General features: G+C 54.7%; 4 protein-coding genes and 1 long non-coding RNA gene across 7 annotated transcripts; 4 read left to right on the top strand and 1 right to left on the bottom strand.

Moving 5' to 3' along the window:
* Positions 1-861: 861 nt before the first annotated feature.
* Positions 862-6587, top strand: LOC308517689 (zinc finger protein 688-like). Of its 2 annotated transcripts, XM_081088952.1 has the most exons (5): positions 862-1186; positions 1481-1594; positions 2324-2840; positions 5048-5119; positions 5599-6587. In XM_081088952.1, the coding sequence occupies exons 1-4, from the start codon at positions 991-993 to the stop codon at positions 5112-5114; spliced, it is 894 nt and encodes a 297-aa protein (XP_080945078.1). In that variant the 5' UTR covers positions 862-990; the 3' UTR covers positions 5115-5119; positions 5599-6587. The 2 variants fall into 2 exon arrangements, with proteins under 2 accessions (XP_080945078.1, XP_080945079.1); XM_081088953.1 differs by lacking the exons at positions 5048-5119; positions 5599-6587 and having other exon boundaries at positions 2324-3914.
* Positions 6588-11843: 5256 nt separating this feature from the next.
* Positions 11844-12098, top strand: LOC308517688 (small ribosomal subunit protein uS14-like; the record flags this gene model as incomplete). Its single annotated transcript, XM_081088951.1, has 1 exon — positions 11844-12098. One exon carries the CDS (start codon positions 11844-11846, stop codon positions 12012-12014), a length of 171 nt encoding a protein of 56 aa, XP_080945077.1. The 3' UTR covers positions 12015-12098.
* A 2516-nt stretch (positions 12099-14614) lies between these two features.
* Positions 14615-16533, top strand: LOC308517566. Its single transcript, XR_013995853.1, has 3 exons — positions 14615-16036; positions 16225-16319; positions 16408-16533. It is a non-coding gene; the product is annotated as an uncharacterized lncRNA (long non-coding RNA).
* Positions 15580-20541, bottom strand: LOC308517565 (protein SET-like). The gene is made up of 2 exons (XM_081088771.1): positions 20440-20541; positions 15580-18056 (listed from the first exon to the last, which is right to left on the bottom strand). Exon 2 carries the CDS (start codon positions 17039-17041, stop codon positions 16058-16060), a length of 984 nt encoding a protein of 327 aa, XP_080944897.1. The 5' UTR covers positions 17042-18056; positions 20440-20541; the 3' UTR covers positions 15580-16057.
* Positions 20542-20856: 315 nt separating this feature from the next.
* Positions 20857-24918, top strand: LOC308517564 (zinc finger protein 764-like). Of its 2 annotated transcripts, none has more exons than XM_081088770.1 (3): positions 20857-21247; positions 21959-22072; positions 23100-24918. In XM_081088770.1, the coding sequence occupies exons 1-3, from the start codon at positions 21052-21054 to the stop codon at positions 23993-23995; spliced, it is 1206 nt and encodes a 401-aa protein (XP_080944896.1). In that variant the 5' UTR covers positions 20857-21051; the 3' UTR covers positions 23996-24918. The 2 variants fall into 2 exon arrangements, with proteins under 2 accessions (XP_080944896.1, XP_080944895.1); XM_081088769.1 differs by having other exon boundaries at positions 23097-24918.
* Positions 24919-26992: the final 2074 nt, after the last annotated feature.

Here is a 26992-nt window from a genome sequence, read left to right as displayed (position 1 = left end):
AAGGAGGGGGTGGCCCCGCGGCCCCAGGCCCGCTGTGTCCCCGCGTCTGGCCCGGGTGTGAGCGGCTTCCCGCGGGGCTGGGGGCCGGGTCCCGACGCCGGGAGGGGCGGGGAGAAGACCGTCGGGTTCACCACCCGGGACTTCACAAACGCCCCGTCCCGGTAGGTTCCAGAGCCAGGCAACCGGACTCCAGGAGCGAGCACCTGCCCAACGTCCGCCAGCCCGGCCCGCGGCACCGCCTCCTGCACTCGACCCAACCCACGGCGCCGCCTCCTGCGTTTGGGCCAATCAGCGACGCCGCCTCCTGCATTCGGGCCAACCCGCGGCGCCGCCTCCTGCGTTTGGGCCAATCAGCGACGCCGCCTCCTGCATTCGGGCCAACCCGCGGCACCGCCTCCTGCGTTTGGGCCAATCAGCGGAGCCGCCTCCTGCGCTCGGGCCAATCAGCGGCACCGCCTCCTGCGCTCGGGCCAATCAGCGGCCGCTGGGCCGCCGCAAAGGGAGGTGCTGCCCGCCTCGCCCGTCCATCTTTCTCGAAGGCAAGAAGGCTCCCCCACGCCTCCCCTCCGTTCCGTCTCCCCCCAAAAGGTGGCCATTTTAGTTGAGGGCAAGTGGGCGAGGAGAGGGAGAAGGCAGGCGGGCGCCATGTTTGATGTGATCGGGGGACGGCGCCCTCAAGAGCGGCCGCGACAGCTGAAGCCGGGATGTGGCCCTGTTTCCGAAGGCCCCTTCCGGGCCCCTCGGCCCGGGAGTCTATGGCCACGCTGCCCGGAAGTGAATAAACACCGAGGGGTTGGTGGGTCCCGGTCAGAACCCCCGAGTCCCCAGCGGCCCCAGCAGCCAGTCCCTGCGACTTCGCTTCCCTCGGCGGCGGCCGGACGCCCCAGCTGGAGGGGCCGCGGCCTGGGGAGCGGGCCTGCGGACGGCGAGGCGGAGCCGGGGGCGGGGAGGCGGGGGCCCGGCGGCCGCAGCTCGGGGCTGGCGGACCCCATGGCGCCGCCCCCAGCCCCGCTCCCGGCGCTGACGGCTGGGGGGACCCGGCCTGGTGGCAAGAAGCCGGGGTCCGTGAGCTTCGCGGACGTGGCCGTGTACTTCTCCCCGGAGGAGTGGGGCTGCCTGCGGCCCGCGCAGAGGGCCCTGTACCGGGACGTGATGCGGGAGACCTACGGCCACCTGGGCGCGCTCGGTGAGGCCCGGGTCGGCGCCCCCCTCCTTCACCTTCACTGGGGCTCACGGAGGAGATGCTAGAGGGGCTCGGAGGCGTGTGAGCCCTGACCGCGCACTGTCCCGCCAACAGCACCAGCCACCCTGTGCCCCGCGCCCGTGGGGGCGCTGCACCCGCGCCCGCCTCCTGCAGGCGGGGAGCATGGGGACTCCCCCACGTGGACCTTAGGTTCTGCGGACGCGCCCTCGCCCCGGAGGGGGGTGCCGGCTCCCAGGGCAGCCTCTCAGGCCGGCGCTGTGCTCCGTTCTCCCCCAGGATGCCCCGGCCCCAAACCAGACCTCATCTCTTGGATGGAGCAGGGGAGCGAGGCGTGGAGCCCGGCCGCCCAGGATCCTGAGCTGGGGGAACGCGTGGGAGGAGCCCTGCGAGGTGAGGGACCCCGGGCCTCCCGGCACCCGGGCTTCCTGTCCAGCGAGATGGTCATTTTCAGATCCCCACTCCCCGCCTCCCGAGAGGAAGGAAGGAGCCGCGGTGTTGGTAATGGAGGAAAGGAGGCGGACCCGGCACACAGCTTTCAGAACTTGAGCGTCATCATGTTGAGACCCGAGTAGGGAAATCAGGAGCCCAAGTCCAACACTCGGGTTTCCAGGTCCTTGTGGTAGAAAACACCACCCATTGTCCCTTTTTCGGGAACAACTAAAATCCCCTAAGAATGGACGTGACTTCAGACCCCCTTTCACGTTCCTCAAGCAAAGCGAGGTGGTACAGGAGGCCATGCCCAGCAAGGCAGCCTGGCTCCCCCCTTCCCACCCCCTCCCCCTGCAGTGACCGCAGCAGACAGGTCCCCTCTGTGCAGCTCTCACCCACAGAAAGCGGAGGAAACGATAGTAGCTACTGCGCCTTGAGCATTGGCCAGGTGCCTAACAGGCTCCCACTGGTTTCATGGGTCCAGCAGCCTCGGAAAGGAGTCACCATGGTTCGCATCTGACATGTGAGGACCCGAGGCTGGAGAGACTGAACTGGTTCACTGCCCTTGGAGGCCTGTGTGTCGGTCCCTGTGCAGTATTTCTCTGGCACGTCTTTCCCTAAAGGCACCCTGTGGCCTGAGACAGTCTAAGCAAATGTGCCTTAAAATGTGTCTTGATTCTTGTTTCGCAGGAGGTGCCCCAAACAGGAAGGAAGAGGAACCCAAAGCAGTGCCAGGAGCCAAGAGACCCAGAAAGACTCCCGGGAAGGATCGGCCCGGGGAGCTGGTTCAGCACCACCCGGACTGGGCCCTCGGCAAGCCGCCCCCGCCCGCGCCCACGAAAGCCTGGGACCCGGGCGCAGGGGCGCCGCCGCCAGCCCCGCCAGCGCCGGGGCCCAGCCGGGGCGCGCAGGCCCGCCAGCGGCGCCACGTGTGTGCAGACTGCGGCCGCCGCTTCACCTACCCGTCGCTGCTGGTCAGCCACCAGCGCATGCACTCGGACGAGCGGCCCTTCCCCTGCCCCGAGTGTGGCATGTGCTTCAAGAGGAAGTTCGCGGTCAACGCGCACCAGTGGATCCACCGCTCCTGCTCGGGGGGCCGGCGAGGCCGGAGGCCAGGCATCCGCGCTGTGCCCCAGGCCCCGGTCCGGGATGACCGGGACCCGCCGGTGCTGTTCCGGCACTACCCGAACATCTTTCAGGAGTGCGGGTGAGTGGCTCCCGCGCGGGGCTGAGCCTGACCGCGGCGATAAGGACTGACCGGGCCCTGAGGGAGCTTCCTAAATCAGGGACTTGGGAACCCAGGTTCATCCCTTGGGCTTCCCTCCAGGATCCCTCAGGTTTTCAAACACGTAGAAAGGAAAGTGCCTGTAAAGAGTCACCTAGATTAAACTTGACGCCCCTCTCCCCAGTTTGTCTAAAAAATGAGTGAGACGCGGACTTTTCTCAGTGTTGTTTCAGTAGCAGGTGCAATCAAGATCTTTGCTGTCTCAAAAAACACCCCTTGCTGCTTATCTGCATGAGAGGTAAACGCTGAGGACTGGGGCCTGGGGAGGGGCCGGGTGGAGGTGGTCAGCCTGGCCAGCTGACTCCAGCAGGGAGCCCGGCACAGAGCCCGTCTCTGCACAGCATGGCCGGCAGGTGGCCCTCCCCAGCCTCGCTCCCTCATCTGTGAAATGAGGGTTACTAACGTCTACCTCAAGGGAAAGGGTTACTGTGAAGACTGAAATTTAAACAATATGGTATGTATGACATAGTAAATGTGCAATAAATGTGTTGAAAGAGTGAATTCTCGACATTTTACACTTCAGAAAGGCTAAGGAGGCAGGGCATGGATATCAATAGCCATGTTTTGCAGATGAGTGGACTGAGGCTCAGAGATTAAGTGATTTTCCCCCCCAACATTCCACTGCTTTAAGACAGCGAAGCTGGAAACTGACACAGAGCCCAGATATTTCTACCACTTTCTCTGAGCAGTCAGTAGAAACAGGTCCCGCCCAGGTGAGAGTGAGGTGAGAGCTGAGATCTGGGCAGGAAGCCAGTGGGACAGCAAACAACAGCAACTACAGGAAAGGTTTTTTGGTCGTGGCCAGCTAGCCCAGTTGGTTAGAGCATCGTCTGAATATGCCAAGGTTGTGGGTTCTATCCCCGCCCAGGCCACATACCAGAATCAGCCAGTAATACATGGATAGGTGGAACAATGGGTCGCTGTTTCTCTCTGTGTATCTCTCATCTCTCTATGTATCTTTCTCTCTCTCTCTCAATCAATAAATGAATTTTTTTAAAAAGGTATTTTGGTCCTTACTTCCCAGCCAGAGAGTGGCCTCCCCTTAGAGGGGTGGCTCCTCAGGATGCAGGGCCCAACCCTGCCTGTCTGGGAGAATCTCAGCAGGAAAATGGAAAGCCCTGCCAAAGCCAGTGACTTCACTCAGAAAGGTACAGCCCACATTCAGTGGCCTTCTGCTGGAGAGGCAGCGAGGTGATGAGGGAACCCCAGGCTGAGGAAGGCTGGCTCCATGCGGTCACTCACAAACACCACCTGAGGCCTCTGGGCTTTGTGCTGGGCTCCAGGGACAGGCTGACTCAGAAAAGAGTGACCTGATCGCGGCTGTGATGAAGGATGTGCCAGAGGCACCACCTAACCGTCCTGCTGGCGAGATACCAGGAACTGCATCTTGGAGGAGAGGGTTGTGCTTCCCACAGCATTAGGTGGTGATTGCTGTGTGGGGAGATTTTCAGGCAAAGGGAGCCTTGTTCATGAAAAGGCTTAGAAATGGACACAGTGTGGAATAAAGGGAAGAGCCTGGTCTCTGGAGCCGGACTGTCTGGGCTCAGATCCTGACGCACTTGCTTTTTAGCTGTGCAGCCTCAGGCAAGTCACCTCTTACCCCAGGTCACCTCCTGTGCCTTAGTTTCTTGATCTATAAAACCTACCTCCTCAAATTGCTATAGGATCAAGTAAGATAATGTAGATTACCTTGCATGTTAGTATTTAATAAACACCAGTTTTTATTATTATTCTAATCAATACAAAATAGTTTGTGAAGAGCAAGAAGAGACCTGGGCAAGTCTTCTGAAACAAGGAAGGTTTCCTGGAAGAAGTGGTTTAAATCAGCCTGAAGGATGAGAAAGGTTTCAACCGGGATAGACACGTATAAGGAACAGTAGTCTGACTGAAACAAACAACTCGGTAACGGTTCCGGCTGGTGTGGCTCAGTTGGAGCATCGTGTCGTACTCATACACCAAAGGTGGAAGGTTTGATTCCCAGTCAGGGCACACACCCAGGTTGCAGGTTCCATCCCCAGTCAGGGTGAATCCAGGAGGCAACCAATAGATATCTCTCTCTCCCCCCTTCTAAAATCTAATTTTATAAAATGTTCATCTGAGGATATTTTTTTCCCCATTGATTTTTTTAGAGACAATGGAGGGGAGAGAGAGACACACTGCTCACACACTGATCGGGACCAGGGATCAAGCCTGTAACCAAGGTACGTGCCCTTGATTGGGAATTGAACCCAAGACCCTTGGGACTATAGGCCAATGCTCTAACCACTGAGCAACCAACCAGGGCTCTAAAACCAATTAAAAAGAAAAGAACTAGATCATGAGTAACGGAAGATGCAGCAGTGAGGTGGATGCCAGGCTGGAAGAGCCAACAGATCCCAGCAGAGGAGCTTAAGGATTACCCTGAGCAGCCAGAGAAAGTTCTTAGAAGCAGAGTTGTTTGATAGGTACTCTCAGAAGATGCCTTTGGCCCTGTCGGGTGTGGCTCAGTTGGTTGGGCATCATCCCGTGCACCAAAGATGTTGCTGGTTCAATTCCTGGTCGGGGCACATGCCCATATTATGGGCTTGATCCCTGGTAGGGGGTGTGCAGCAGGCAGCTGATTGATGTTCTGCTTGCACATTGATGTTTCTCTTTCTCCCTCTCCCTCTCCCTCTCTAAAAATCAAAAAATTTTTTTACAGATGTCTTTGTAAATAGTGTAAAGTATGACCTGTAGGAGGAGACCGGTTACTAGAGACCGTTGGACACCTGCTCCCAGAGCTGATCAGGAGCTGGGACCAAGCTAAAGCGCGAGATGTTTTCTTGCTTCCTGACCTTGGAATTGGGAAGAAAGATACTCATGAGAGGTTTCTGCCATAGTAGCTGCATGGCTCAGTGACTGCCAATATGAGCTGTGAACAAGTAAGTCCCAGAGGTTTCAAGCACAGATAGCAGGAGCAAGGGAGCCTGAGTGCTGGGTAAGGGGCAGTCAGGAGTGGGAGGGTGTGAAGGCCAGGGATGACCAGTACTGGGGAGGGGTGGGTCAAAGAGAAGGTGGAGCTGGAGAGGAGGTGCCACCAGGGAGGGGGGAGCAGAACCAGGCACAGTGTGTCAAGCACAACACTGCCACCAAGGTCAGCATGAAGCACAAGATGAGTGCTGTCTGCTCTTTCTCATTTATCTCTTTAACAGAAACTTAGTAAGCATTTACCATGTACTAGGAACTACTCTGTGTGTCAGGATATAGCAGGGAAAACTGAAACAGGAATCCTCTTAGAACTTACCTCTGAGTGGTGCGGAAGGGGGGAGCGTAGTGATAAGCCAGTATATAAATAAGACAAGGTACTGTATTGCAAGTAATAAGCACTACAAAGGAACTAAAAAAAAAAAAAAGATCTTTATTGGATTTTTGAGAGAGAGAGGGAGGGATAGAGAGAGAGAAACATCTGTGTGAAAGCAATCACATCAATCGTCCACCTCCTCCTATACGGCCCCCATCTGTGATCAGGGAATTGAACAGCAACCCTTCAGTGCAAAGGATGACGCCCAACCAACTGAGCCACACCCGGAGAAGGGTACAGGTCACAGCTCTTGCTTGCCATCATGCAAAGTTTGGATTTAATTCTAAATATACTGGGAGGTCAGTGGGTTGTTTTTATTTGCAGTAAAATATGCACAACAGAATTTACCACTGAAAAAAATTTAAATATGTTTTTATTGATTTTAGAGAGAGGGGAAGAGAGAGAGAAACATCGATGTGAGAGAGACACATCAATTGGATGCCTTCCACAGTGTCCAATCAGGGCTGAGGAATCTGTACTGCAACCTAGGTAAGTACCTTTGACCGGAAATAGAACCCAAACCCTTTGGTGCACAGGCCAATGCTCTAACTACTTAGCAACACTGGCCAGGGCCTGAATGACAAAAACATAAGCCTCATATTTACTTTTCAATACTAATGACATCATAGCCCATCATTTAAAATTTTTCTCTTTACATTTACACTGAGTGGCCAGATTATAATGACCACCTGACGTTTATAGGCAAATTAGCTGTACACTGCATCGTATGGGATATGGAAGCCAAAGGCCTGTTCAAACACTTTTGCTGTCTGCAGTTACCAAGATAAAACGTCTCCAATTCGCACAGGAACACAAGGATTGGACAGTTGAGAATTGGAAAAAAGTCATATGGTCCAATGAATCATGTTTCCAGTTGCATCATGCAGATGGCAGAGTGAGAATTTGGAGGAAACAGCATGAAAGCATGCACCCCACATGCATGAGTACAACCCTTCAAGCTGGTGGGGGCAGTGTTATGGTTTGGGGCATGTTTTCCTGGCATGATTTGGGCCCTTTAATTTGTGTGGAACAACGTCTGAATAGCACAACAAACATAAGTATCATTGCTGATCAAGTTCATCCTCTTGGAGAAACCAAGATGGCGGCGTAGGTAAACACCAGAAATTGCTGCCTCGCACAACCACTTCAAAAATACAACTAAAAGACAAAACGGACATCACCCAGAACCACAGGAAGGCTGGCTGAGTGAAAATTCTACAACTAGAAGGAAAGAGGAAAGCACACTGAGACTCAGAGGAGGTGCGGAAGTAAAGTGCAGAGGTACGGAGGTGCACGCGGAAAGGGCTGGCAGCTGAGGACACGGTTGTCTTTCAATCAGGAGGGAGTCTCAAGCTCCCGACTGCTCTGAACTCCAGGGCGAGTCTGTGGGGACCCAGACTCACATGGGGAGAAACTGGACTGTCTGGCATCGGTCGGAACTCGCGGGCGGCTTTCTCTCAGAGGTGCTTGCAGCGATTACTGCGGGACACTGAGACCCGAGGCCTCTTAGGGCAGGGCTGAGGATCAGCCATAGCTGTTTGCTCCGCCCTGTTGATTCCCTGAGACGCTGCTCCACGAGAGCTGCGGCAGAGGCTTTTGCATATGAATGGCCTGGCCCTTTGCAATCTGAAAATTACCTAACAAACTGCAGCTGGGTCAGAGAGACCCAGAACTTCCAAAAGAAGACCCAAGGCCCCACAGCAGCTTGCATTGCTTCACAGCTGGGCCTCATCTGGGCACCTCCAAACCCCAAACAAAGAAGAGGAATCTGCAGATCTCTCCATAGCTCCTGCTGGGTAGCCTCAGGCAGAGGCTAAATTAGCACCTCCTTAGAGATCCAAGAGCCAGTGTACCCAGTGGTCAGAGTGGACCATCCAGATTACAACTCCTCAGATCCATAAGGGACACATTCAGGGGGCAGACTCAGTGAACACGAAAGCCCCACTGAAGCAAGTCTTGCTCCTAAGGGTGTCTCCAGCACAGAAGTTCTCCCACTGTAGACACAGCTGATTCTCATAGCCAGTTGGCCTGGAGGTAAATTCCCTCAGTGATACCTACAACAATCAAGGCTTAACTACAACAAGACTGTGCACAGAGCCCACAAAGGGGTGCACCAAGAGTGTCCACCTCAGGTAATTGGGGAGGCTGAGCCACTGGGCCCTATAGGACACCTAGCACACAAAGCCACTCTACCAACACAGGGAAGCATTAAAAGTGTGGAGACAAAGAAACAGGTCACAAATGACAGAAATGGAGGAAAGCAAACTACTGGATATAGAATTCAAAACCACACTTCTAAGGTTTTTCAAGAATTTTCTAGAAACCACTGATAAATTTAGTGAGACCAACAAGAAATCTGGTGAGACCCTTGAGGTTATGAAAAAGGACCAACTAGAAGTTAAGCATACACTGACTGAAATAAAGAATATTATACAGAGTTCCAACAGCAGACTAGAGGATCGCAAGAATCAAGTCAAAGATTTGAAATACAAAGAAGCAAAAAACACCCAACCGGAAAAAAAATAATAATCCAAAAGTATGAAGATAGTGTAAGGAGCCTCTGGGACAACTTCAAGCGTACCAACATCCGAATTATAGGGGTGCCAGAAGAAGAGAGAGAGCAAGATATTGAAAACCTATTTGAAGAAATAATGACAGAAAACTTCCCCTACCTGGTGAAAGAAATAGACTTACAAGTCCAGGAAATGCAGAGAACCCCAAACAAAAGGAATCCAAAGAGGACCACACCAAGACACATCAGAATTAAAATGCCAAGAGCAAAAGACAAAGAGAGAATCTTAAAAGCAGCAAGAGAAAAACAGTGTTACCTACAAGGGAGTACCCATACGACTGTCAGCTGATTTCTCAATAGAAACTATGCAGTCCAGAAGGGAGTGGCAAGAAATATTCAAAGTGATGAATACCAAGAACCTACAACCAAGATTACTTTACCCAGCAAAGCTATCATTCAGAATTGAAGGTCAGATAAAGAGCTTCACAGATAAGAAAAAGCTAAAGGAGTTCATCACCACCAAACCAGTATTATATGAAATGCTGAAAGGTATCCTTTAAGAAGAGGAAGGACCGAGGGTGGGGACAGAGCCAGGTTCGGTGCACCAGGGCAGGGGAGCACGTGGGGAGGGGGGAGGGAATGCCCCAGCCATGGAGGTAGCATGCCAGGCTCCAGCCACGCCCGACCCAGCCCTGGAACATCACTCCCCCCCCCCCCCCAGGACTCAGCCAGGGTAGAGGGACTTTGAGAAGGGTGCCTCTGACTCCACCTGCCTCATGGCCAGTTCTGGGCTACTGCCCCATCCCCCACCACAAGCCAGTCTCGGGTCAGCCCCAAGAAAGTGCCTTCTGTTTCCTGGAGCCAAGTGACACTGCCCCACCCGGGCACTGAGGGCACCAGCAGCCTCCCAGGGGCTCCTGTGCTCAGCCTGGGCCTGGCTTGGGCCCTCCCAGGTCGCCTCTCTCTCCCTCAGTCTTCTGACCTGCAGTTTCCTCCTTCCCCAGCCCCCATTCCCTAGCCACCTGTGGCCTCCAGCATACTAACTGCACAGGAGTTTGGGGGCTCCAGGGCACTGAGCTATCCAACATCAAAGCCTGGCCCAGGCAGAGCCCGGCAGGCTATCTCTGGGTGGGGAGGGACCCCCCAAACCAAAGTCCTCAGGGGGACAGGCGTGGGCAGGCATTTTTGGGGCAGGGTGGGGGAGGGACGAGAGTATTTTTTCTTGGTGTAACTATAAATTCAGAATCTATCCTGCAGCCTAGAGGGAAAGATATAAGAACTACATTTGCTAATGACGTAGTTTTAACCCAAATGCTATTTATCTCCAAGCCATCCTAACCTGTCCTCTGTGCAGAGCAAGTTATCATTCCTTTTTCTTCTCCACTTCTTGGCTTCTGACCAAAAACCGGACCCTGCCCCTCCCCAGGGGGAGAAGGAAGGAGCTGAGGGCGCCCAGGACTGCCCTTCCTGGAGGCCAGAGCTGGGGAGAGGGGACCCCTAGATTCTCAGTTTGTACATTTTCCATTTTGGAATTTTCAGTTTCAATTATAAAACTTAATTTCTCCCCAGTTTTTATATATATATATTTTTTTAGAGTTGAGTTTTTATTCATTAAAAAAGCCCGGCCCTGCAGAAGCTCAGGTACCCTTGGGTGGTGTGTCCTCAGTCGGGTGATTTTGGGCCTGAGTGGGGCGACTTAGCCACAGACTTTTGCTCTGACGCATGGACTGAAGAGGTGACAACTGTGTGAATAAAGTACATATGGAAACTTGGGAAAAAAAAAAAAAGAAGAGGAAGGAGAAGAAAAAGGTAAAGATCCAAATTATGAACAACAAATACACATCTATCAACAAGTGAATCTAAAAATCAAGTGAATAAATAATTGAATGAACAGAATAAACTGGTGAACATAATAGAATCAGGGGCATAGAAAGGGAGTGGTCTGATTATTCCCGGGGGAGGTAAGGGTGTGGGGGTGCGGGGAGAGACTGGACAAAAATTGTACACGTATGGATGAGGACAGTGGGCGGGGGGGGGGCGGGTAGGGGCAGAGGGTGGGATGGGAACTGAGTGGAGGGAAGCTATGGGGGGAAAAAAGAGGAACAACTGTAATAATCTGAACGATAAAGATTTAATAAAAATTTTTTAAAAAGTTCATCCTATCATGTTGATTACATATCCCAATGGAGATGGCTTCTTCCAACAAGACAATGTGCCATGCCACGGTGCTTGTATTGTGCAGGAGTGGTCTCAAGAACATGAGGGAGGCTTTACCTTGCTTAGGTGGCCCCACAATCACCAGATCTCAATCCAATGGGGCATTTGTGGGACGAAGTTAAAAGAGCCATCAGGCAGCTGGTTCCACAACCATCAAATCTCACAGAACTGGACAGTGCTATTCATCAGGCATGGGGTCAGGTTCCTTGCATCACCTTTCAACATCTCGTGGAGTCAATGCCAAGAAGAATCGCCGCAGTATTGAAGGCAAAAGGTGGCCCAACGAAGTACTGATGGGGTCGTCATAATAATCTGGCCACTCAGTGTATATGATAATATGGAATTGTGCGTGTGTGATCAGAAGCAGCTCTTCTGACCTCCTAGGTCCCTGCTTCTTGCACTGCCCCACATTACAACTGCATCCTGGTAGGTGACCTGGTCTAAAATCTCACCTCTCTTTGGTTGCTGAGATTGTGCCTTCAGTCATTTGAGGCACTACAGCATGGGTTCTGGAGTTGGAGGCCTGGGGCAAGGTCATCCCCCCATGCCTCAGCCTCCTGATCCAGAAAGTTCCCATCTCTGCCGTGTGAGGGTCCAATGAGTTAACAGGCAAAAGCACTTAGAGCAGAGGCCGGCAAACAGTGACATTCAAGGTAAGCGATGATTACTAGTCTTTGTCACAGAAGCAGCTGCAGCTCTCGCATAGTCTGCCGTTACTCTGTCAGGAGAGCTTGGAATTGGGAAATCAGGGGGCACATTTAAATGAAACATTAAAACAATGTGCCCTCCTCCAGTAACTCATCTAATTTTCTATGCAATCATAATTGAATAAAGAACCCAGTTCAGCCTTTTGCCTCGTTGCTACAGAGTGAGCCAGATGGGTCACCAGCAACTCTACCGGAGCCATCCGAGGAAATTCCGCCAGGGTTCTCCTCCTCGCCGCGTCTGCTCAAACGGCCACAGTCTGATCCGCAAGTGCGGCCTCACCACGTGCCGCCACCGTTTCAGTCGGTACCCGAAGGACATAGGCTTCATAAAGTTGGACTAAGAGAACTTCCATGAATGGGTCAAGACATCTACCTTCGACAGAATGCTCTCTCTTTGTACATAATAAAACAAAACAAACAAAACACCCCAGTTCACTTTCACAAGGTCAGCAGGGTCAGTAAATTCAAAATTTCATGTTGCTTTTCCGGAACAGGCCTGCGGAGGCAGGAGGAGGCGGTGGAAAAGGCTGGCATTTCGGAGCCAGAAGGCCCCGAGTCACATGGGCTGCCTGACTTCCGGGAACAAATGGCCTTCGTTTCCTCTTCTGCGAAATAACTGGACTCTAAGGCAGAAAGGCACTCGGCTCAGTGTCCTAGTTAAAGACACAGGAAGTGTTGGAAATACCAGATGTAGATAATAGAGTGACACTAACATGCATGCAGAGACAAACGGGCCATCTCTGGAGGGATATTTAGGAAACCTAAGAGGAATAGGGTGGGAAGAGAGAATATTATTCTATACCTTGCAAATGAAAAAAAAATTGAGAAACGAATTGGCTTGCTAAAAAATAGTTTTTATTAAGGCCATGGAGTGGGCCTTCTGGCGGGGATTAGGAAATGGACATCTGGCCAGTGGCCCCTGAATGCTGGCCCCGTATCCCCCTCTGCTAGACCCCTCGCCGCCGCGGGCGCACGCTCACCCCAGTCTCCCCTTTCATCCGCCCACCCCGCAGCGCCCCCAAGGGAAGCCGAAGTGGCCGCGGCCATCTTAACTGTGGGCAAGGGCGCTTCCCAGGCCGCTCGCGGGACAGCAAGAGAAGAAACTCGAGGGGGTTAACAAACCAGGTCATCAACATCAGACCCACACTGGAGCTGCTAAACGCCTTCCTCTAAAAACAAAGACGCCAGAGAACCACCATCTTTTCTGAGGGCTCCGTTTCCTCGGCCCTGGGATCACCGAGTTCGCATAACCAGTTCTCGGCGTCCTAGAGCGGCCACGCCCGGAGCGAGTTCCGGCCCCCTAGGTCCCCGGAGGCCGAGTGCCCCTCCTGGGGCGGGGGCCGCGCATGCTCTGGGTGCGTACTTCCGGCTTCCGCTTCCCCGGAGGTGCCCGCGAGGGTCCTGATGGGAGGAAGCATGAGGTGGGAAGGCCAGGCGCAGGAGTTTTGTGGCCGTGGCCATGGCCGAGTATTTCCTCCCCAGGAGTGGGCTGCCCGCTGCCCGCGAAGAGGGCCCTGGCCCGCACGAGATGCGGCCGACCTAATGCCACCAGGCGCGCTCCCTGAGGGCCGGCCATCCCTGCTCTCTGAAAGGGGAAGGGGCAGGTGGGGCCGGAAGGAACAGGTGCCCACTCGCCCCCGCCGGCCCCAGGCGGCTCCATTTCCTGTGACTCCCGCCAGATCACCCTCAAATTCACAACTGCGTCTCCCCTGGCCGACCCCTCCCGTGGCTCCCGGGACTCCTGCAAACAGGTCAGGACCTGTGCCACAACACCGAGGCCGACGGCTCGCCGCCCTCCAGTTCAAACCAGATCTCGCTCTCCCTCCAGGCAAGCGATCCCATTGGGCTGCAGGCAGACGGGATCCTTGGTCCTGGGACACGCCTCTAGCTCAGCGAGCCTGCGCTCTTGCGTTCTGCGCTGTACACACCACACCTGCAAACCTAACACCCTTCCATGCCCACCTAAGTGCTGTCTCCAGGAATTCCTCTCGGAGCGCCGCCGCCCCATGCAGAAACCTCCGAACACCGCTCTGTGTCTGCACAGACCCGAGCACAGCCTGCCCAAGGTCCGCACCTGTGCCAGCAGAGCTCACACCTTAGTGTAAAATTAGTTTAGTGTCAGAGCAGGAAGCTTATTGTGGTTCACCAATACCTCCAACACCTAGAACATCCCGATGCCTGAGGAATGCATTGGTAGTATTAAGAAATGTATTGTTTTTTGGGGGGGGATTTTTTAGTGGTTTAGTTTCTTCCCCAGGATTCCCAGACCCCAAACCAGCCCTCCTGGGTAGCAGGAGACCCAGCTGTGGGGTGCAGATGCTCGGGATCCCCAGGAGGGAGGAAGTTGTCTGATCCCCCTGGGATCAGAAACACTGACCTGGTCTCTGAGCCCCCTCCTCTCATCTGTGCCCAGCCTCAGCATCGGCACTAACGCAGCACTCTCCCTGCCCGAATGCATCATGCTTTGCCATCATCTTTAACCTGGTCCAGTGCACTCTCTGGAGAGGGACCCTGTGGGAACCCTATTCAGAGTACCCCGGATGATCAAGGCCAATTTGCCACATGCGTGCATGCAGGCAAGGATGTAACCCAGAGGTCCTCAAACTTTTTATTTATTTATTTATTTATTTATTTATTTATTTATTTATTTATTTTTACTCTTTATGTTCCTTTATTGGAGCAAGATTCCTGACCAGTATACTCACTAAACAGAGACCTGTGCAGAAATTACATACTATCCATCTAGATAGGTTTTATTACACTTTGCCTATTGATGGAATAGTTCCACTTATAAAATGTTTTATACATCAAATAGCTCTGAATTTGACCAGGCTGTCCATTAATTCATCTCTGAAAAAGTTAACTGGCATTTAATTTCAGCTACTATACTTTACAGCATTAAAAAGCTTAGGCATTAGGTAGCTTCTCATAATGTTGTTCTATGCACAATGGCATCTAGCAAACAGTCCATCATCTCGCCCAGATTCACAGACGGGTCTCATTGGAGAACGGTAAGCTAAATAGTTGGTACTTGAGACAAAAGTACGCCTAACCTGAGTTTCTTAACCACCAATATGGACTTCTTACTCTGCGAGCCTGTCTTCTGGGCCGCCTTTATAGTGCCAACGAAGACACGCCAGCAATAGCCCCGTGTGTAACTCGGCATTAGAGCACCAGGTCTGTCTGGTGGTGGTGGCAGGCACTGTTATTATATCCAGGTAAATATAGACCCATTTTTAAAAATGCCAATTTGATATACAAAACTAAAGGTACAACATACTCAGAACTAAGTTTGAGCAATCTGGTATTCCAAATGATTTGAAAATTTTCAGAAACTGATAACAAACTGTACTCATGATGTTTCCCAGCTATGGAGACATTAATACACTGATTCAAACCCCTTTACTCAGTTCACATAGCCCTGAGATCATCCTGCAAAGTGCGTATAAAATATGGAGTTGACCAAGTTTGACAATACGTTATACAAGTCAAACTTGAAATCTGTTCTGAGAGAAAAGCATCAAATCCTTTGTGTACACATTTAGTTTTATTTTAACAAAGCAACTTGTACACTTTTAACGTTTAAAACTGAGCATTATCTTTCCAGTGAAACAAAAATTTAAAAATAAACAGAACAAAATTACAATAGAGAAATGTCAATTCCAAATAAGATCCTACAGGTTCTGCTGATTCTCCCATCGAGTGGCAGGGCTCAAGTCATCATTAGGAGAGAATTTTAAAAGTGTCATCTTAGACTGCAAGGATGTCCGTTAAACATCACAATTAAACATGCCAAAGGAGAAGCCATGTTGTCAAAATGCCCACTTAACCCACCCAAACATCTCAAACCCACCCTTTGTTGACCTTCTATAACCCCCCTTTTTTAAATTTTTTTTTTCTTTTTTTAAACAAGAGAAAGTAGACAGATACATGTTGGTAAATGCTAACTGTCCATATTCACATAGAGACACAGTGTAATCTCTGAGCCCAATATACAGAGAAAGGAGGAAAAAAGCTAGAATTCTATGCACTACTACACAGGGTCCTAGCCACCTCCAGCTCCCAGCAGAGCTAAGGGAGCAGAAGGTTTTTCTTTTTTCCCACAGAGCACGGTGGTGTTGATTCCATTAAGTTTTTCTTGAGACAGGAAGGGATAAAAATGAATTTGGAACAGAAAGGGGCAAAGATTCTTTTCCCACTGTATTCTGCTCAAGGTACATCCCCCCCAAATAAGGTGAGAACCATGGTGTAAAGGAGAGAAAAGAGACCTCAAAAACAGGGCGACTGAGCACAAGAGGGGGAGAAAAAAGAAAAAGGAAAAAGACTGCAGCTTGCTCCCAGGGACTGGAGAAAATTAAAAAAGGTTGGAATCCATCAGTGTTCATTAGTCATCTTCTCCTTCATCTTCCTCTCCTTCTTCCCCCTCATCATCATCTTCATCTTCTTCACCTTCAGCCTCATCCCCTTCTTCATCAATATCTTCCAACCCTTCCTCTTCTTCATCATCATCACCATCTTCTTCTCCTCCCCCTTCTTCATCATCCATGTCAGGAACCAAGTAGTACTGTAATGGATTTGGCCAAATGCCATCTTTGATGACTTCTCCCAACTCATCTGCACCTGCATCAGACTGGTCGGTGAACCAGGTAAAGAAGCTTTCTGGTTCCTCATGCTGTCTCTTCCTGCTGGCTTTATTCTGTGTTTGACTTGAACGTTTCGTCAAATCCTTTCCAGATTTCCATTTGATTTCAGTGGACTTTGAAGATGGATCACCACTCTTGTTCAGATGAAACTCTTTGGAGAGAACTTTATTTTCGAAGTAAGGATTTTCATCAAAATAAATATCTATTCTGTAACCTGATTTAATATCTTCAAATTCTGTCACTTCAGCTCTTGTCAAATAATGCAGCACCTCTTCATCCTCTTCCCCAAGCAGTGCAGACACTTGTGGATGGTTGACAAATGTTGTTACCCCAAAATTTGGGATTTTGGCGATCAATTCTGACCTCTTCTGAAAAAATGGTTGGCGGAGTTTGTTATATTTCTGTTCTACTTTCAAAATCTCCTCACTGGCTTGTTCATTAAGTCTGTCTATTTCATTTTGTACTTCATCAATATGTTCAGTTGCTTCTTGCTGTTCTTTTTCTCCCTTCGGCACTTCCGGAGGGGCCGGCTTCTTCTCCGGCTTGGGGGCTGGAGACACTTTGGGTTTCTTCGCTTGGGGCGGGAGCGAGGACTGGCGTTTGGGGGCCATGCCGCGCGGGAGGTCCGAGGAGCCGATCGCAGGGAAGCGGCGGGGCTGGAAGGCGCGCTGAGACTGGTCCTCAAACTTTTTAAACAGGGGGCCAGTTCCCTGTCCCTCAGACATTCCACACGTGCGCACTGCAGGCCCGGGACGAGTCGGCTGCTAAGCAGGACAGGCAGCGGCGGCAAAAACACCCGGCGGGCCGGATAAATGTTTTCGGCGGGCCGCATGTGGCCCGCGGGCCGTAGTTGGAGGACCCCTGATGTAACCTGTTTATGTTCATGTAGCGTCTGTGTCACTCATGGGCACGAGGCCTCTTCTGTGTGAGCGTGTATATAAGGCCACTGACCAGCCGGGGGGGGGGGGGCTGGGCCGCTTTGTGGGACTGCCTTTGTGGGGCTACTTTGAAGAACTACTTCGATGGCTCCTATAGTAGCAATGGCTACTCGGTCTACAGTGAAGTCTCTCCTGTATGCCTGCGACTCCTCATGTCTCCGTCTAATACCTGGCGTCCGAGGAGCTGCGCTCCCACAGTTGGAGTCGAGCGGGATCAAGGAGCCGTGTGCTCCCACAGGCCCTCTGCAGCTAGTGCGGCCCCTGCCTTCGCCTCAGATGGTACCGCTCATGCTAACTGCTGACTCACACAGGCAAGTGGCCCTACTCCTGTCCCCGCTGTAGGAGGTAGGTCTTCAGCTAGAGGCTCACCAGCCTGGTGCCAGAGGCCCCAGGGGCCAACCCAGAGTTTCAAACCCTGCTTGTTCCCCAGGAAGGTCCAGACAGCCCTGAGTGTCTAGGACTACCCAGAGCTGTTCCAGGCCTGTGTGTCATGGGCACCATGGCAAGGGTGGGTACTGACAGGTGACAAAATGCTATTGGTCTTAATGGAAATGTCCTGTTTTCTCTTGTGTCCTTCAGGGTCCCGAGAGGCTGACAGAGCTAGGGCTGAGGTTGAGTCCTGGGCAACTCTGAGTCCTAACGCTTCCCAGATTTTCTGTCTCCTCCTTTCCCCTTTCTGCCATAATCAAGTCTTTACTTTCAAGCTCCCCTGGTGGTGGGGAGAAGCATCCGCCAGGAAGGCCTTTGGAAACGTTGGCAGGTGTTAGACTTCAGTTCAGCAACCTCAGTACGCGAGTTCTGGCTAAGAAAGAATTAAGAGCGAAGACTCAAACTACAAAAGAAAGTTTAGCACGGCCAGCGTGGCTCAGTGGTGGTTGAGCATTGACCTATGAACCACGAGGTCCCAATTCCATCTTTGGTCAAGGGCACAGGCCCGGGATGTGGGCTCAATCCCCAGTGTGGGGCCTGCAGGAGACAGCCAACCAATGATTCTCTCCCATAATTGATGCTTCTATCTCTCCCTCTCCCTCTCCCTTGCTCTCTGAAGTCAATAAAAAAAATTTTTTTTTAAAGAGAAAGTTTATTTAGAAAGTCACAAAGGTAGAAGAAGTGAGCCATAGAAGAAATGGGCTCAGGAAACGAGCTACAGAACCAAAAGAAGGGCCCTTGGAGCTTGGGAGGGAGGGAGGGATAGAGGGAGAGAGAGAGAGAGAGAGAGAGAGAGAGAGAGAGAGAGAGAGAGAGACTTGCCTTGAGAGATGGGAGAGGGAGGAAAGGCTTGAGCATGCCCCGGAGAAGAGAGCACACTAGGTCCCTGTCTTAAGAGCTTTTATCCCTTTATCTCGGGGTCCCAGGGGAGGATCCAATAGAATGTTCATCAGCTTTCCAGGTGCGCCCCCTTAGGGTGGTAGTCTCCACTGATTGGTTGGCTCCAGGGGGTCATTAGTCAAGGCAGCTGGTCCTGATGCCAGCCACAGGCAGTCCCTGATTTTGCTGCTTCGCTGGGCCTGGAGCACAGCTGAGGCCTAAAGCCATCCCCAGGGGTTAATGCTTAAGGGAGTGGTCCTGCAAGGGCTTGTAGTTTTGCCCGTTGCTGGACACCTGGGCTTCTCCTGGTGACCTCTGCACCTGCCTGTGGTTCCTACTCATGCCTCTCTGTTCCCTGCTGCAGATGGAGGCCCGCAGAGAAAGTTCAGGATGACAGCCAGAACCTGCTGACGGTGGGGAGTGCATTGCCACGAAGTGTGGAAATACTGTGATTGATTTGTTGGCCAAAGGAAAAGTATCAAGTCTTAGGGCAGGGTGCTTATGAAGGCGTGTGGAGCAGGAAGCAGGCAGGCAGTAACCGCCCAGTAGAAAGGATGGGGCGAGTGGGTGCATTTGCTGAGATAAAGACCCCAGGAGGGGCAGGTTGGAGGAAGAAAGGGGTGGGTTCAGCCTGAGCCAGGCCGTCTGCTGTGCAGAGGCAGGGTGGCAGGTTAGCTCGGGAGCCGGTCTGAGCTGGAGGCGAGCTGATGTTGGGGAGGCGTGCGGATGCTGGGGAGGTGCTGCAGGCATGTGGGGAGGTGAGCGGATGTTGGGGAGGTGAGCGGATGTTGGGGAGGTGAGCTGATGTTGGGGAGGTGCTGCAGGCATGTGGGGAGGTGAGCTGATGTTGGGGAGGTGCTGCAGGCATGTGGGGAGGTGAGCTGATGTTGGGGAGGTGAGCGGATGTTGGGGAGGTGAGCGGATGTTGGGGAGGTGAGCTGATGTTGGGGAGGTGCTGCAGGCATGTGGGGAGGTGAGCTGATGTTGGGGAGGTGCTGCAGGCATGTGGGGAGGTGAGCTGATGTTGGGGAGGTGAGCGGATGTTGGGGAGGTGAGCGGATGTTGGGGAGGTGAGCTGATGTTGGGGAGGTGCTGCAGGCATGTGGGGAGGTGAGCTGATGTTGGGGAGGTGCTGCAGGCATGTGGGGAGGTGAGCTGATGTTGGGGAGGTGCTGCAGGCATGTGGGGAGGTGAGCTGATGTTGGGGAGGTGAGCGGATGTTGGGGAGGTGAGCGGATGTTGGGGAGGTGAGCTGATGTTGGGGAGGTGCTGCAGGCATGTGGGGAGGTGAGCTGATGTTGGGGAGGTGCTGCAGGCATGTGGGGAGGTGAGCTGATGTTGGGGAGGTGAGCGGATGTTGGGGAGGTGAGCGGATGTTGGGGAGGTGAGCTGATGTTGGGGAGGTGCTGCAGGCATGTGGGGAGGTGAGCTGATGTTGGGGAGGTGCTGCAGGCATGTGGGGAGGTGAGCTGATGTTGGGGAGGTGCTGCAGGCATGTGGGGAGGTGAGCTGATGTTGGGGAGGTGCTGCAGGCATGTGGGGAGGTGAGCGGATGTTGGGGAGGTGCTGCAGGCATGTGGGGAGGTGAGCGGATGTTGGGGAGGTGCTGCAGGCATGTGGGGAGGTGAGCGGATGTTGGGGAGGTGCTGCAGGCATGTGGGGAGGTGAGCTGCAGAAAGGGTCCTGACCTCTCAGATCTCACCTGCGCTCCCCCCGCGCCCCCCATCTCCTGATAGAAGGCCCCACAGTTCCAGGCCCCAACAAGCTTCCAGCAGAGAACGGTCTCCTTACTCACTACTCCCCCTCCCCTCCCCCCAACATTTAGGAAAAGGTTGCTGGCGCCCTAACCGGGTTCGGTTCCGGTCAAGGGCATGTACCTCGGTTGCGGGCACATCCCCAGTGGGGGGTGTGCAGGAGTCGGCTGATGGATGTTTCTCTCTCATCCATGTTTCTGACTCTCTATCCGTCTCCCTTCCTCTCTGTAAAAAATATTTTAAAAAGAGAAAAAGTTACTGGCAGCCAGGGATGGGCCACAGCCCAGCTATAGGCGGCCCAGCCACGAAGAGTAAGGCCCGAACTTCCAAAGGCGCAGTGGGCCGGGCGGGCGGGTCCTCCAACCTGAGCGGGGCCGGCCCCGGGGGGGGGGGGGGTGGGGGGCGGGGGTGGCCCGGGGGGTGGCCCGGGGGGCGGGGTGGGGGCGGGGGTGGGGGGCGGCCCGGGGGGCGGGGGGCTGGCCCAGGCGAGGCGGCGCCGCTGCGCGGGGGAAGCCGGGGCGGCCATTTTGGTTGAGGGCTGGCGACCAGGCCCCGGAGACCCCGGGATGGCGTCATCTGGGCCAAACTCCGGAGGAGCCGGGTTCGTGAGGCCGCGTGGCCGCCGTTTCCTAGGAGGGCGCCCGGCCCCGGTCTCTGTCGCTTCAGCCGCCGCGTGGTCCCCGCAGAGGCCGCCCGGGAGCACGCGGGGCCGCGGACCAGGGGCCGGCACTTCCCATGGCGCCGCCTCCGGCCCCGCTCCCCGCGCAGGAACCCGGGGCGGCCGCGCGCCCGGGGAGGAGCCCCCAGCCCGTGAGCTTCGCGGACGTGGCCGTGTACTTCTCCCCGGAGGAGTGGGGGTGTCTGCGGCCCGCGCAGAGGGCCCTGTACCGGGACGTGATGCGGGAGAACTACGGCCACCTGGGCGCGCTCGGTGAGGGCCTGCTGCTCGCCGCCCGGCCCCTCTCCCTGTGCAGCCGAGACCCTGCAGGGAGGGGGCCCTGCACGGGGAGGGGGGCCCTGCACCGGGAGGGGGGCCCTGCACCGGGAGGGGGCCCTGCACCGGGAGGGGGGCCCTGCACCGGGAGGGGGCCCTGCACCGGGAGGGGGGCCCTGCACCGGGAGGGGGCCCTGCACCGGGAGGGGGGCCCTGCACCGGGAGGGGGGCCCTGCACGGGGAGGGGGCCCTGCACCGGGAGGGGGGCCCTGCACCGGGAGGGGGCCCTGCACAGGGGGGGGCCCTGCACGGGGGGGGGGCCCTGCACAGGGAGGGGGCCTGCAGGGAGGGGGGGCCCTGCACGGGGAGGGGGCCCTGCACAGGGGGGGGCCCTGTACGGGGGGGGGCCCTGCACAGGGAGGGGGCCTGCAGGGAAGGGGGTCCCTGCACGGGGAGGGGGCCCTGCACGGGGAGGGGGGCCCTGCACGGGGAGGGGGGCCCTGCACGGGGAGGGGCCCTCCAGGGAGGGGGGCCCTGCACGGGAAGGGGGGCCCTGCACGGGGAGGGGCCCTGCAGGGAGGGGGGCCCTGCACGGCGAGGGGGCCCTGCACGGGGAGGGGGGCCCTGCAGAGAGGGGGGCCCTGCACGGGGAGGGGCCAGAGGCCAGGGCCCCCCTCCCGGCAGCGCGGTGCGCGTTCCTCTCCGCAGGGCTCCGAGGCACCAAGCCGGCCCTCATCGCCTGGGTGGAGGAAGAGGCTGAGCTGTGGGGGCCAGACGCCCGCGACCCGGAGTTGGGAGCGTGTCCGGCAGGAGAAGACACGGGTGAGGTACTGGGGACGCCGACCCCCGGGCTTCCTCTGGGCCTGACCGTCCTGCCCGCCCAATGCTGCCCCGCCCAATGCTGCCCCGCCCAATGCTGCCCCGCCCAATGCTGCCCCGCCCAATGCTGCCCCGCCCAATGCTGCCCCGCCCAATGCTGCCCCGCCCAATGCTGCCCCGGCCGCAGTCCCCCCGGAGCCGGCCCGCTGTGTGACGGGCTCTGCTGGGAGCGCCCCGCCTCTCCGCTCCCACCCCGCTCCCGCCCTTCACGTCTGTTGGCCTGAAGCTCTGTTTTGCTCCACATCCTCCCTCCTGTTTGCCTCCATCTAGCTCCTCTGTCTGTGCGTTAGTTTACTTTTTTTAAAAATATATTTTATTGATTCTTTACAGAGAGGAAGGGAGAGGGATAGAGAGTTAGAAACATCCATGAGAGAGAAACATCGATCAGCCGCCTCCTGCACACTCCCCACTGGGGATGTGCCCACAACCAAGGGACATGCCCTTGACCGGAATCGAACCTGGGACCCCTGAGTCCGCAGGCCGCCACTCCATCCGCTGAGCCAAACCGGTCAGGGCAGTTTACTTTCTTTTTTTGTTATATTTTGGAGCAGCGTCCTTCCTCTTGGCTCTGCTGGTCTCCTCTAAGTCATCCACCCTGCAGCTGGTTGCACAGTATGCCCAGCGCCTCTGAGCTTGGTTCAGCCAAGCTCGCGTCTCCCTGTGCGGTGCCTGCTGCCTGAGCGTCTATCTCCTCACCCCGGCGATCCAGGCCGCACATCTGCTGCCTGCCCAGCCGTTCCCTGGCCCTGAGGTAGAACGTACGTTCCTCCTCCTCTGTTTCTGACGCTTTGCTGTCTGTCCTCTGCAGCTGAGGAAAGGTGTCCTCCGTTTCCCTGCCTGTCCTGAGCTGAGGCCCACAGGCAGCTGTGGGTCCAGAAGGTGGCTGCGTGCCTCTCACCACATGGGGTGTGGGATTCAAGGACCAGGATAAGGAAGCCAGGGTCTGAGCTCTCCCCTTACCTCCCAGCAGGTTCCAGAACCAGGGATGAGAAAGGACTGAGAGAAGGCCCCGGGGCCCCGGACGCTCAGCCTCTTGGGCTGAAGGCTCTCACACCCCCTTCTGCTGGTCTCCCTTACGGTCTGGAGCAGCCATCCACGGGGCCTCACCGGGGTCGCCCCCCACTCTCTGCCCATCCCCCTGTCCCAAGGGCAGACCAGCGTCACGGTTGCTACCTCTGTGGGAAGAGTTTCGCCTGGCGTTCCACTCTGGTGGAGCACCTGTACACCCACACGGGGGAGAAGCCCTTCTCTTGCCCTGACTGTGGCAAAGGCTTCGGCCAGGCCTCCTCTCTGAGCAAGCACCGCGCCATCCACCGTGGGGAGCGGCCCCACCGCTGCCCGGACTGTGGCCGGGCCTTCACCCAGCGCTCTGCCCTCACCACCCACCTACGGGTCCACACGGGTGAGAAGCCCTACCGCTGTGCTGACTGCGGCCACTGCTTCAGCCAGAGCTCTGCCCTCTGCCAGCACCGGCGGGTCCACAGCGGCGAGACCCCCTTCCCCTGCCCAGACTGCGGCCGTGCTTTTGCCCACGCCTCAGACCTTCGGCGCCACGTGCGCACCCATACAGGCGAGAAGCCCTACCCTTGCCCAGACTGTGGGCGCTGCTTCCGGCAGAGCTCCGAAATGGCAGCCCACCGGCGAACCCACAGCGGGGAGCGCCCCTACCCCTGTCCTCAGTGCGGCAGGTGCTTTGGCCAGAAGTCGGCCATGGCCAAGCACCAGTGGGTCCATAGGCCTGGTGCCGGGGGACGAAAGGGCCAGGGTGCCAGTGGGTTGCCTGTGCCCCTGACCCCTGGCCAAGGGGACCTGGACCCACCTGTGGGCTTCCAGCACTACCCAGAGATCTTCCAGGAGTGTGGGTGATGGCCTCAAAGGTGAGAAGACCAAGGGTGAAGATCTAAACATTTCCTGAGGCCCAAGCTGGAATCTGTACTGAACCTCTGGGGGCTCCAGGGAGGTCATAGAATTCCTTGTAAGAACTGGACCTGGGGGACAAGCGCCATCATGTTTTAGGTGCTCTCCAGCTTGACGGGACACCTCGGTCTCTGCTGGCCTAGCCTACAAGCCCCCTTTGCTGAGTTAGGACGAGGTCAGACCCCGCTGACCTCCGCTGTGGGAAGAAAAGGCCGTCTCTCAGACGAGTTAAGAGGACTGAGGTGGAAGAGAACCTTGTTTTACCCATTTGCCTTTTCACTGCATAAGTTAAAAACTGGTGGCCGTGCACTGAATCTGGCCTGCAGCTCTTTTATTTTTTGGCCTCGTCAGAATTTTAAAATGTTACAAATTTTTGGTTAAGATTTCACACAAAATCCAGGTTTCTGACTTCTCTCGAGAAATCCAAAGATTTGGCAGCTCTACCTAAACTCCCACAAAACCACAGCTGGCAGGAGCGGGGGCAGCTGTTCCCTCTGGATAGAGCCGGACCTGTGCTCCGGTTCGGCATGCTCGCCGCCCTCATCAGCTCCCGACCAGCGTCAGCTGGCGCTCAGGCTTGCCCACGTCTCTTCCAGGCAGGCTCGCTCCACCTGGCGTTTCCCTCTCCTTTACATGACCTGTTGGGCTCCTCTGGTAATTGGAGTTTGCAAACCGTGGTGTAGGGCAGCCGTCGCCAACCTTTTGGACCTCACGGACCACCAGTGGTCCACGGACCACCGGTTGGCGTCAGCTGGTCTGTAGCATTCAAGTTTTCCTGAATCAGGGATTTACATAGAGGGCATATATGTGAAAGGGCACAGGAGAGAAGTAAAAGCAGGCTTTATTTTAGATCTTGCTTGCATTGTATCTTATGGTTTACAAAGTACTGTCTTTTCCATGAACTTATTTCACCCTCATAACTGCCCGGTCAGGAAGAGGCAGGCAGGACTGAATCTTTGCCCTACACCAGGGCCATTTCTGCCACAGCACTGCTCTCAGCCGCCCGGCGGTGCCTGCAGTCTTCCTTGGGCCTCCCTGGGAGAGCCATATGGTTCAGGCCTTATCCACCCTAGACCCAACCAGGAGGGCCTCATCACGTGTTAGAACTGGAAGAGATTTGAGCGTTCGCAGTTGGGGACACTGAGATTGGGGGAGGCTAAGCAACCTGACCCAGGCCACACACAGATGGCAGGATCTTGGTTTACTGTTGCCTTGGTCACACCGCTCCTGAATTTCTCAGTGTCTCAGCCAGGGTTCTGGGGGTATCTGCCCACTCCCTCTGAGGGCACCCAGGCACTGACCAGGACAGGAGACAGCCCAGCCCTGTGTCAGTGGAGCCCAGGTATGAGAGGAGTGGGAAGATGGCCATGTAGCGGACCAAGGCAAGGGAGAAACCAGCCTGAGGTGAGAGCCGAGGGCAAACAAGCAAAGCTTGATCTTCACTCTGTACCCACCAGCATGAGCTAGGCCAGGAACATTGGGAGAAGTAGCCAGAGGGGATTGTACTCATCTATATTCCCAAGCTCTGCACACGATCTCTGCCCTCTCGCCTTGTGACTCCATTAGCCATCTATTCATTCCTTTGTGGTCAGAGCCCAGCCTTGCCCAGGCGATGGAAGCAGCCAGCCATGGGCAGACCCTGTCCTGGACACGTTCACTTGAGGAAGAATAGGGGTTATGTCCTCTGCTGGCCCGTGTGTACTTGCCTTCTTTACTCAGCCCTGTGTCTGCCTACCTTAGGGAGGAAGATTTGTCAATCTGGAGAAACTTCTAAAGAGAAGATTTGGGGAAAACACATTGTTCAGGTGAAGTCATGAACTGACTTGATTCCAAGTCTGAGCCCACCTGAACTTTCCATGGAGGACTGGCTAGTGTGCCACCTTGTCATAAGTGGGAATGGTGTGAGAAGGCACCTTAGTGGTAGGAGCTACCTTTGTACCAGCTTTTAATTCCCTAAAGAAGGCAGTGTACATCTAACTCTCAGGCTGCCTGGGGAAAACCCAGCCTGAAACACCATTCTCACTCAGCTCAGACTCAAAGCCCAATTTGGACCCAAGCCTCAGCCAATTAAAGATGCCATAATGACTACTTTCTCTGAGTGCTTTGAAGTTTGCAAGGCTTGCGTAGGGCCGGAACTCCAGACCCAGCTCTTCTGCTTCCTGCCTCAGGACCTAACTTACCACCATAATCGTGTCATGAAATGCTTAAGCCAAAACCTCATTCCATTCTTAGCTCCTCATTTCTTGGCACGGGTACTTCCACCAAGGGTAGGGCTCTCTTTCTGCTACTGCAGGCCTCTGAGGCTCAGAACCTGAAACAATTTAAGCCAAAAGAGTTTCTAGGGCTTCACTGGAGAAGTGCTTGTCTGTACCAGATATGAGCCCATCCATGTGGCCATTGTGCGAGGTGAGGCCATGACCACATGTCCCTGGCTTGTCCATCTAAAATAAGGGTATTGATTTGAATTCCAAAGACCCCTAAGCTTTTTAGAAATGGTTACGTGCATCTTTTTAGGAACAGGATGTGCAAAGCTGTGACCCAAAGAAGCTAAAACCTGCATTAGGCCAGTATTTTTCAAAGTAAGGCCTTCCTGCCAAAGAATCACATACTGTTTCTTTAAACGTAGCTAGCACCCTAGTTGGTTAGGCTGAGTGGACAGAGCATCAACCGTGGATTGAAGGGTCCCAGGTTCAATCCTGGTCAAGGGCATGTACCCTGGTCTGGGCACGCGGGAGGCAACCAATCGATGTGTCTCTCTCACATTGAGGTTTCCGGCTCCTCCTTTCCACTCTAAAAAATCAGTGGAGAAATATCCTCATGTGAAGATTAACAGCAACAATAAAAAAATGTAGCTAGCTTCCTCAGGCCCTGTTCCTAGCTATTGAATCTGAATCTTCAGGGATGGAATTTTTTTTTTTTTTTGAATGAGGTCCAGACCTACTTTAA

Source organism: Myotis nattereri (genome assembly GCF_964212035.1).
Source record: "Myotis nattereri genome assembly, chromosome: 4".
NCBI lineage: Eukaryota > Metazoa > Chordata > Mammalia > Chiroptera > Vespertilionidae > Myotis > Myotis nattereri.
The sequence above is the reverse complement of the archived record's forward strand: the minus strand, read 5'-3'. Positions and strand labels throughout refer to the sequence as shown.